At 42.5% G+C, this 11,732-nt stretch overlaps 1 protein-coding gene across 1 annotated transcript; it reads right to left on the bottom strand.

Annotated features, from left to right (window-relative positions):
* Positions 1–902: 902 nt before the first annotated feature.
* dhps (deoxyhypusine synthase) lies at positions 903–8,362 on the bottom strand. Its single transcript, XM_084571099.1, has 10 exons — positions 8,216–8,362; positions 7,163–7,362; positions 6,681–6,836; positions 6,071–6,192; positions 4,511–4,607; positions 4,335–4,421; positions 4,149–4,254; positions 3,956–4,059; positions 3,420–3,545; positions 903–2,135 (listed from the first exon to the last, which is right to left on the bottom strand). Exons 2-10 carry the CDS (start codon positions 7,355–7,357, stop codon positions 2,040–2,042), a joined length of 1,089 nt encoding a protein of 362 aa, XP_084427225.1. The 5' UTR covers positions 7,358–7,362; positions 8,216–8,362; the 3' UTR covers positions 903–2,039.
* Between the last annotated feature and the right edge of the window lie 3,370 nt (positions 8,363–11,732).

Raw genomic sequence — 11,732 nt, forward strand, 5'->3', positions numbered from 1 at the left:
TCCCTCCGCAGACAAACTCCACCCTGCAGCTGTGCAGCAGCAGCAGCAGCAGCAGCAGCAGCAGGTCACATCCTTCTCTACATCTTCTTGGTTCCCACTTTACAAAAGCTGCCAATCTGGCTCAGGAGAAGTCATAATTAGCATCGTGACTGTTCAACACATCACACAGAGTCCTGATTGTTCCACAGAAGAGGAAGAAGAAGAAGAAGAAGAGGAGGAGGGAGGGAGGAAACACACACACACCGCACAATATGTTAATCATAGTGTGACTCCATCTCGTCCACGCACAGCGCCTCCACTCCTCTCCTCGCTCCTCTCTAATCTCGCCGTCGAGCGCAAAGCAAACACGAGCGTCTGCAGCGGCCGAGAAATCAACGCGGCGCTTTTTAACCGTCGAGGCCCTGGGTAAACACGCGGTGCCAGGAGGGAAACGATACCAGGGCCGAGTGGAAAAGCAGTTAGTGGCCGCGCACGGGAACGCCCAGCGCTGACGAGTGTGGCGGACAGACGGCGTTACCCCGGGTCCAGCTCCTGCAAAATAAAGACACTCGAAAACATTTATCGTCTGTAACCACTTGTCCCGTGAAAGGTCGTGGACTGGAGCCTACCCCAGCCGTCACTGGGGCGAGAGGCGGGGTATACCCTGGTCAGGTCTTCAGTCTGTCACAGGGCCAACACAGAGAGACAGACAACCATTCACACTCACGGCCAATTTAGAATCACCAATGAACCTAACGAGGGATGTTTCAGGGATTAGAACCCACAACCTTCTTGCTTTGCTTTGCTGCATCAGCGCCAATCCCACTTGAAAACATCTGAAGCTAAAATAAAATCCGTCTCCTTTTCCCACCAGTGACGAGAAACGAGTCTGGATGAAGCTCAAAAGAAAAACGGGTTTCTCGTCCGGCTTTGAAACTGAAGGTTTATTTCTCTTTAAAGTTCATGGTGCGTACAGTTCTGTTGATTATAAACATCAAAAGGTTCAGACGTGTGCAAACGGGAAATAAAAATCTTTTAATACCTCATGCTTTCTACACACAGACAAAGGTTTTTCATTCAAGTCTTCAGCTCTAAGAGAAGCGACGGGGGAGTTTGGGTTTTAACAGGAACGTCTGCGGGTGTCGTCCAGAGTCCAGACCTGAATCAGAAGAACTAATAATTCACATTAACCTACATGGAGGGGCGTAGGAGTAACAGATGAAACGTCCTCCAACTTAGCCGAGTTCCAGGTGGACAACACCCACATATGTTTCTATTTAAACCCCTGAACTTTCCAGAAACTAAAACTCGGATGAAACATCTTTTGGAAACTCTACAAGTCCAGCTCCACCTGGATGACTAAGAACCTTACAGCACAAGCTCTTAGGTCTGGGCTTAAAATCGTTCTCGATTCGATATTCATTCGTAAAAAACCAGCTGGAGGCCTGAAATCTGATCGGATTTACAAAGTATGACGGCGGAGAAGACACAAGACAGATTAAAAACTAGACGAAAAACAAGTTTAAACTGAAGTAAAGCTGAAATACATCATGTATATATTCCTATTTATTCATCTGTGTCATGTTTTGCGTTTTTTTTCCCCACTTGGTTAAATAAAGACAACAAATATATATTTATATTTATACCCGATCCCTTGTAGCAGATAATGAACTAAACTTGCATTAAACTCCAAGAAGAGATATCAATGATTTCTTAAGCAGTGCGTCATCCATCCATCCATCGATGTTTGGTTTATCTAGAAAGTCAATAAATGAAACCTTTTTCCATGCGTGTGTGTTTTCAGCTTCATGCTCGCAGCACAGACACACAACCCCAAGCTTCCCAGACGGTTCATGCACAGCACGCCGCACTTGTTTAAACAAGTAAATAATAGTATGGAACGTTTTAAAACAGGAAGCAATGTCTCCCGCTGAATGAGGAACAAAGCGCTGCCTCTATTGTTTTTTTTTTTTTTTTTTTCCTTTCCAGGATTATCTATTCATTCAGACAGACAAGAGGAGAAACCAGAGGAACAGAGCAGCGTCTAAGGCAGCGAGCGATTAGTCCGACTTCTGGCCGCCGGTCAGCTTGTCGGCGTGTCGAGCGAAAGTCTCGGCCACGATCAGAGGGAAGACCAGCGAGGCGTCGGCGTACACCTGAAGACCGAGAGCAGAGCAGTGAGACAAGTTTCTCTCCTCGTGTCAGAAACTACACTGAGCTCAAACCATTCTATGTTCTTCTGCTGCTGCTCGGACGCAGCCTGAGAGTAAAGCCTGTGTCGCCACCTTGAGGCCGAGGAGGGAATTACAGGAGCTGGTTTCAGGATTCACGCCAGGGCTCAGATTATAACTAGAGCCAGACTTTAGTAAAAACATCTAAATATGTTGAACAAAGCTGTGCATTCTGGGTAATAAAAATAATAAATAAATAAAAAAAAAAAAAACATGGCCGACCAAGCTACTGCTTCAAACCCCTCTGGTTTCGGTTTCTACTGTCAGCTACTGGAATTTTTATTTTTGTGGCTTCAGTTTATTTTTTATTTATTATCAAACTTCGTGTTTTGTGCACATTTATTTTTTTTCAATTTTTTTATTTATTAAAAAAAATCTTTTTTTTATTTTATTGCACAGGAAATCAGGGTGGTACATGCATTTTTTTTTTCCTTCGGTATTTCTTCAAGTTTGCTTTTAAAGCCAGTAACGAAAATTGGAAAAACAACTAGTATTTGATTTTTATTTTCACATTAAAAAAAACAAATGAAAAAATAAAATTTCTTTTATTCTGTAGTCTAGAACTAAACAGAGAAAGTTAATTTTTTACTTAACTTTCTTTCTACTAACGTGATTTTAAAGATAAAAGTGCAACAAGTCTTGTATTTTCCTTCAGTGAAACAGGAAGTAGTCTACATCTGTAATTTCCAGCACTTGGATCACGTCAGATCCCAAATAATATCCTATAGTGAGTGCCAGTTTCAGATGAGAGAGAGAAGATTATCTGTGAAGATTCTCCTTAAGTGTGTGACGCTACAAGATTACAAAATCTCATAGGATTTTCAAACATCTGTAGTCTGAGCCCAGATTTATTTGAAATAAGTCAGTGTTTCTTACTGGCTAATCTAAGAGCACACTTTGGACCCGTCTAACTGTAGACCAGCTTGAAATGTTCTAGTAAAACTAGCCTCATTGCCTGGTCGCCATTTGTGATGTGAAATCTCTTCCAAACACATTCAAAGCTCAAAACTAAATATTTTGTATGCTATCTCTAAATGGAGGTTAATTTATGCTGCTATATACATGAAGAATTCCTAAAAAACACACACGGGTTGAGTTTTTAACCTCAAGTCTTTGTCATAAGACATCTCAACAAGGTAATCTGAGGATGTAATCGTAAACTACATAATATCTAGATTAGATTAGAACTCCCAGGTTAAATGTCCGTACCTTAACGGGTTTGGCGTCGATTTTGATCTTGCCCCAGGACACAGCCTCGTCAGGTCTGGCCCCGGAGTCGGAGCCGTCGAACTCCTGACCCGTGTTCACGTAGACCACGTAGTCGGCGCCGTTCCTCTGGAAGGAGACAAAAGAAAGGTCAGCGAGTCCAAACGGGAAACTTAGACATTTTACTGTTAAAGAGGAGGACATCTCACCTATTCCAAAAATATAAAGTTGGCAAGTTTAATCCGATTATATGAGATATTTGTGCTTTGCATGTAAAAAACCAGACCAACTGGTAAAATGTTAATCTAGAGTCTTGGAGGCGGGGCTTAATGTAGTCATAGTAGTCATGCACGTCTTCTGAGAGCAACAAAATGGCTCTGATTGGTTGTTGGCGTCAAACAATCACATTTATTTCACCGCCTTCCACCTCCTTTCCCTCCTTACCTACTAATTCCACCAAGCTTTTGCAGGATTACACAAAAACTTTACGTGCAGCCGTGTATGAGAAAGACGAAGTTAGAGCCACAGATCATATTTACCATGAGGTTAGCATTGGCTATGTGATGTTTGACCAGCCCTCCTCCCAGGATGATCATCCCCGTCCTCTTGGCGAAAACCGCCTGGCTGTTCATCCTGCGAATATCTGACGTAAAGACCACAGTCACAATACATACCAATACCTTTTTTTTTTTTTTTTTTTTTATATTTAATGTCGTTAAATGTTTGTCGTACCTTCTACGATGTCCAAAATCAAACCGGGTTTTTTGTACGAGTGGAAGTAGATCATGTCGCCCAGAGAGCCGTCCGTCAGAGCCGGACTGAACACTGGGATGTTGTTCTGAAAATAGGAAGGAGTGAGTTAACGGCTCCAAATATTTATTATTGAACAGCAGGTCACCGATATAATCCAGGACTCACCTTGTAAGCCCAGTAGTAGACAGAGTCAGTGTTATTGATCTCCTTGCCAAGGCGGTGGATCATTTTGGAGGGAGTCCAACGAGTTCCCTGAGATGAGAAAATATTATTAAAATTCTGACTTTTGACAATTGAGAAAAAAAGACTTTGCGTCTGGGGCAGGCGGTTTGGGTTCGGACCTCGGTGTTCTGCTCCAGCAACATCTGGTCCAGGATGGGCATGAGCCAGTCTTCAAATTTACAGTAGTTGTCATTTGGCACCAGAAGATTCCCGATTCTGCAGAGAGGACAGAGGACGAAGATTAATAGACGGATTAATGGATTAATAGAGCTACTGCAGAGCGTTGTTGATTCTCTCTTCTAAGCCAGGACTCCCACAGGAGGAGGAGGAGGAGGAGGAGGAGGCTGTGTTGGGTTTCCGGATGCAAGATTGCAGCCACTCTAAAGCTTGTGGTTGTACCAGATGAACCTCGTCTCAGTTTGAGAAGCGTCCCAGAAGGATGCTTGCACGTTTTCGCCAGAGAGAACAGATGGTTTAAAGGAGTAAGAACGGAAGCTGCCTGTGTCAAACTGGAAAACCCCTCCTCTGACAGGGGAGATGGATCGGGATATAATCTGCTCCAGAAATGTTCTGGTCATCCAACGCTGCCATAAACTCCCCAACCCTCTCTGGAAGATTTTTCTCCTTGACGCTGTCTCCAGGAAACTTTTCCCTTCTTTTAAACGTTCACTGTTTGTTGCTGTTGTTGTCTGGGTATCGTATTTGTCTGAGGTGCTGAATCTAGTTGGTAGCATTGAATGATTAACTCATACTACCACCTCAACAAACATCATTCCTCATTCAACTATTTACCAATTTCTGTCGCTTGATTTTGGTTCATAAAAAAATATTTGCAAAAGAACTTCAGCTCTGATACCAACTGGGACGTCCCTAGTTAAAGGGAAACTACTGTTTTTTACAACCTGGACTTTATTTCTGGCATAAAATACGATTGTTTACTCACCCATATAACTTTGGTGTCATTTGTAGTCGTTCAGGAGATATTTAGATCTGCGTATATCCGTATAATGGGAGTGAATGGGGCACCGAAACGCAGCCTCTAAATAACACATTATCTGCCGCGAAACTCGTTCATTTCACCAATATTTTGTTCTGATACACTAGTGCTATTCCACGTTGAGTCCGGAGTTACATGTTATCATAATCTGGGGTAAACAAGCCGATCGTCGCGGGTGTGTGCGGCGCTCAAAGATGACATCATCCAGGTCAGAAGACATCATCCGGGGTCTGTAGGTCAATCTAAAGACCCTGGATGATGATAACAGGTAACTCTGGACTCAATGGGGAATAGCACGAGTGTATCATAACAAAATATTGGTGAAATGAACGAGTTTCGCGGCAGATAATGTGTTATTTAGAGGCTGCGTTTCGGTGCCCCATTCACTCCCATTATACGGATATACGCTGATCTAATTATCTTACGAACGACTCCAAATGACACCTAAATTACATGGGTGAGTAAACGATCGTATTTTATGCCAGAAATAAGGTCCAAGTTGTAAAAAACGGTAGTTTCCCTTTAATTTTAGAAGTGGGAGCCGGAGCATTGCCGAAAGGAATTAATAACAAATTTGAAGGACCATAAAATAAAATGGTTATCGATTCGAAAAAGGCCATTAAGCATATTTAACGCCATGCATCGTGTTCAGCATCGTTGTGACAGCTGTTGCGCGACTGACCTGTTGATGCCTCTCAGGCGGAGCTCCTTTCCAGGGAGACTAAACTCTCCCAAGTATGTGTGACCCAGACACTTGATCAAATCCTCCTCGATGCCTCCGGCCGTTGTTACGATCACATCCACCTAAAAAAAAAAAAAAACAACAGGTTCACATAATCTATCGCAGACCCCCTTGTGTCTATTTTATTTTATGTTTGAGGGTCCAGGACACGGTATACGTAAATACACAGAGCTGGAACAATGGAAACTGAGATTGTGGAGCCTCTTGAAGATGTTTCATCCAAGTCTTCAGGTCTAAAAGACGGGTGAGGAGTTTGGGTTTTTATTGAGAACATATGTGGATGATGTCCACCTGAAACTCATATGACAAAGACCTGAAATCTGAGGAATTTGCCACCAATTTAGTCCCGTTCACACCCAATAATGGGTCGATAGAGTCCCATTCATTGGGGAACGAAAACAAGATCAAGTCTTTGGTTGACACCGCCAACAGATGTTCCTAATAAAACTCCCCCAGTCGTTCCAAAACAGGATGAAACATCTCCAACAAACCCATGATTGATTTTTTGGACTGTTCCATATGTTTATATCTGAAATAAACAGATTTGTACCATCTTGTGCTCTGCCAGGTAGCGGATGCTCTCTCGGACTCCGGAGCTGATGAGGTTGGAGGTGTAACCCAGGAAGATGGTGCAGCCTGACCTCTGTGGGACTTCATCAGACTCGTTTCGTTCACCGGCCTCCACCGGCTCAAGGCGCTTCTCAATCTGTGGGTATAAAGTTAATGTCCAGGTCATGATATGTCGAAAAAAATAAAGCTGAAACAAAAGAAACTGGATTTTGTGGGGTTAACTGAAGATGTTTCATCCAAGTGCCTTCTTAGTTCTAATGGATCCCAACTCCCCACCAGTCCTTTAGAACTGAAGAAGCTACTTGGACAAAATGTCTTCCAGAAACTCAAGCCTTGTTGCCCTTGTTTTGATATTGAACAGCAGTTAGCATCACAAATGAGTACAAAGTGTCTTTGGATTGGTTCCCACAAACACAATACCAGATTGTTTTTAGCGTTTCTGTGTATGACGACATCTCTCACCATGTGGTTGATCTCCTGGATGGCCAAGCCTAAGCTGCTGGCCTGGAAGCCCGTGGTCAGGTAGGACTTCAGCACCGCCTCCAGGTCGACGCCCTGGTTGAAGTCGTAGCCTTTGATCTTGGGCATGTCCTCGGGGAGCTCGCAGCTGGGCATCAGGACGGCCTCCATGGCCACAGAGGGAGCCTTGTCTGCCATCTTTTCTGCAGAAGCAAAGGGGAACTTATCAGGCACACGTCAACAACAAGAAACAACGCAACGCTCTTCGAGTCCGTCCGTGGTGACGGGCGACAGATCCGCTCTGAGCGACGTGCGCGGGAAAACTGAAGCAACGCGTCTGATGTGCAAGAAACTAAACCATTAGACGTGTTTTAACAAAGCACTGAAAGGCGGGTTCTTTACAAAACGCCTGAGGAGGAAAGTTTTTTGCATATTTCAGGATGATCCAGTTTGACTTCGTCTACAGAAATTTGCTTTTTCTGCATACACCGATCAGCCATATCTTTATGACCACTAACAACAGCACTGGTTATCTGGTTATTAAGGCTCCTGTAAGTCAACATGTTGTCCTCAGAGTTGACGTTAGGTACCAAGGTACTTAGCAGTGTTTTGATTTTATGCTACTTTATACTCCACGATGCACGAACATATTAGGAAGTAAAATATGTTGATTTAACTGTAGTTTAAATTTACTCCACCACAACCAACAGTAAAATGGTATTTAAGCACAATAATACATGATAATACACCAAAGACCATTAGTTGTTATGGTTGCTTTAGCATTAATTTAAAGGAAATTAAATTATTAAATCACAAGTGACTGCTATTATTTAGCTTTAATCTATATCTGTGAGTTAATTTAATTTAACTTAAACTTAAACACATATTGGGTTTAACAGATGTAAAAACATCAAGTCAAAACATTAAACATCCATGCGAGTGCTGCTTTTACCTAAGAGACTGGCTAGCTGACAGTGCTAGCTAGCTAGCTGGTTTTAGCTTACCGACTGGCTTTAAATCAAAGTTAAACGGTGGCAGAATGAGATGAAAACATACCTGTTGTTTGAGAAACTGCGGGAAATGAAGGTGGTTATGTCATAAATGTCTGCCACTTGACAAAACAACACGGATGCAGAAGACTTTCTCTCCTGTAAACATCGCATGTGTCTGAACAAGTCGCTCCTACGGAACGTGCGATGGGACAATCCAACATGGCGGACGCGTATGTGCGCGAATGCTAAATTAAAACATAAACAAACAAACAAAACTGCTAATTTGCACACAATTCTACAAGTTATTGACTTATATAATCGTGTTTTGTACAATCTACCTTTATTTTTATTTTCATAATATGTTTCATTTATTTTTATTTTATGATTTGTTTTGTTTTCATGGTTCAAACTAAGCTAAATTGTTCAACCAAAAGAAAACAAAAAAGTTAGTTCAGTCTGTGTGTTCAGGTAGATTTTCCTTCTGTCAAACAATATTCAAAACTCTAGTCAAAGATATTAACGTTTACTTCCCTATAAACACTGTTTTATGATCATACACATAAGCAAAAGGTTTCATTTAATATATTTTGATTATATCGGCTCTAAAATAAATGTTTTGCTTTGGCAGACGGTAGAAAAAGTACTTAAATAATTGAAGAAATGCCACACAGGCAAAAAGGTATTTTTCCCTTTTTAATATATTATATATCGGATGTAGCTAGAATTAAATCATGAATAATGTTTATGAGGTTGTGTTTCAGACCAAGGAGCTGGTCACTGACTTCAGGAGGAAGAGGACACCAGCGGAGGTGGAAGTAGTGGTCCACTATAAGGACCTGGGAGTCCACGTGAACTGCAGACTAGACTGGAGGGACAACAGTGATGCTGTGGACAAGAAGGACCAGAGTAGACTCTACTTCCTGAGGAAGCTAAGGTCTTTCAACGTATGCAGCACGTTGCTGGAGACGTTCTACCAGTCTGTACTTTGCCGTGGTTTGTTGTGGCCATGTGAGTTGGAGGCGTTTCTCTCAGTGAGGGACAGGAGGACACTGGACAAACTGCTCATCCATCTCATCCACTCCACCAGACTGTAGAGGGACAGTGGAGCTCATTCTCCATCAGACTGATCCAGCTCCACTCCCACAGTGAACGCTACAGGACGTCATTCATCCCCTACTCTATCCAGCTGGACAACAACAACATAACTCCATGTTATTCATGTTAATGGTAATTTTACCTGTATTTTATTTTATCTTTCTTTTTATTTGTGGTTCTTAAGAGTGTTTTTTTATGTGCAACTAAGCTACTGTGACCAAGTAAAGTTTACCTAAGTCTAAGTCTATAAACACTAAGCACTTCTTTCCTTAGGATGAGGTATAAATTATGAAGAAATGTAAATATCCAAGCACCAGCTCTTAGGTCTTTTTGATGTCTAAGAAAAATAAGTCTGTTATTGAGCAAAATCTGACAATTAATAACCTCAATGCATCCAGAGACATGCTGGTTAGGTTCATTGGTGATTCTAAATTGGCCGTGGGTGTGAGTGTGAATGGTTGTCTGTCTCTCTGTGTTAGCCCTGTGATAGACTGGAGACCTGTCCAGGGTGCACCCCGCCTCTCGCCCCAATGACAGCTGGGATAGGCCCCAGCCTTGGAGCCTGAAGCCCAGCGTCCAGCATAATGCCTCAACCAATAATCTTTTCATCAGCGGCGGCTCTGAAGCATCGTGTGATGTTTGTGACATTTCCAGCACCAGGTTTTTTGACCTTTCCTGTCACAGATCCTTTGAGCTGCCCCCTACAGCGAGGCTGCAGGTCAAAAGGGAAAGCCGGGAGCCGTCAGTGAGCAGACGCTCCTGGACGTCCCGAGTTACCGTGGTCTTCATCTGCTGAGAACTGTGGCAGCTTGTTGTCGGGCTCGAGGCGATGTCAGGGAAGATGTGCAGCAGCAGCAACAGCGTTCTTCAGGCGCAAAAACTGGTGGATCAACTCCGGGTGGAGGCGAGCATGGAGAGGTTCAAGGTATGTAGGAATCTGAGGATCCTGAGCTGCAAGACTTTTACAATCATGTCATTAGGCAGTCCTCTGTCCTCTGTCCCAGCAGATCTCGCTGACGGCTGCAGACCTGGTGCAGTACTGCCAGGAACACCGGCGCAGCGACCCTCTGCTCACCGGCATCGCTGCCTCGTCCAATCCGTTCAAAGACAAGAAGACCTGCGTGCTGCTTTAACCGCTGAGACCTCGAGGAGACGACCGTGAACTGTCCCCCACTGTCAAAGTTGGACAAGACAAACCTTCAATTATCAATGGATAATTCAGAGATTAGAGACTTTGGCTGTTTTTTTCTGTTATTGACGTTGCACAAAAACTATAAAACAGTGGAAATTTGTCTCTCACCTGATTTTATTTGAAAAGTTATTTATTTATTTAAATAAATGAGATTATACTGTTGGAAGAACTTAATTAGAAAAAATCCTAAACTTTTGGGAAGATGTTGACCTAATTATTGTGAATTCTGGGTTATAGTATATCTAGGTCATGTACGATACTGTATTCTGGCAGTATGACAAGAAATGTGTTATACATTATGGTAGAATATTGCACATTGTAAGGTATTGCACAGTGTTTCCAGTAGTGATTGAAGAGAGTCTGGGTGTTGGGGTGGTTGGACTATGAAATCAGTGCATGTGAGAGTTCGGAGGGTTATTGTTTTTGAGAAGAAGCTGTTTTTAAATCTATTTGTTTTGGATCTGATGCACCTGCAGCGCCTCCCTGAGGGCAACACGTCAAATAGGTCAGAGCCAGGGTGGGAGCTGTCTTTGGTGATGAATGGAGCAGCTGACTCATAAGATAAGGATCCAGGAAGAACAATGTCAAGGAAAATGGGAGAAATTGACTGACAAAGCAATCCAGCTTGTTATTTTTCTGATGTTAGTATTTGCTTTTTTGTTCTGTTTTTGTTGAAAAAGCAATAAAAATAACAATTAAAATGACCAAAATCTTCTCTCCGGCCTCTTCTCTCTTCTACAATCAGGAAAAATGTTCAGGAACAGCTTTAACTGTCACGTCCAAGTCCAGTTCACGTTTCCTTTTTCTTCTTTAAATTCTACACAGGTGTGAAGACATCAGAACTACGAAATTAAATTAAAACCTTAATACACCAGCAATTTTGTTTCTGGTGTTAAGCATTAGCAAAAATACTCTAGCATTTAAAACAGTCTACTACATCTTTACCACCTTCCTGATGCTGTTTCACGAGTGTACCTAATGTTTTGGACAGTGAGTTTACATTGCGTGATCTGAATCTGGTGCAACAGCTTGGTGCAGCCTCAACTGACAACTTCTGACACAGACGACACAAACGGATCATCAGGTTAAAGTGTGGTAGTGATTTTACAGGGTTAATGTCAGGTGATACGTGTCGATTATACACTCTCTTGCCAGTTCATTAGGTACACTAGTGGCCATGAATTCATTCTAACTTAAACAGTCCTGCACCGTCTCTTATCTTGGGGAAGGTTCTGGTGTTCAGCGTTGGTTTAAATTAACTGAGAGACAATAGATTAACAATAGATTGAACTGT

The sequence above is a fragment of the Chelon labrosus genome (assembly GCF_963514085.1).
Source record: "Chelon labrosus genome assembly, chromosome: 21".
NCBI classification, from domain to species: Eukaryota; Metazoa; Chordata; class Actinopteri; order Mugiliformes; family Mugilidae; genus Chelon; species Chelon labrosus.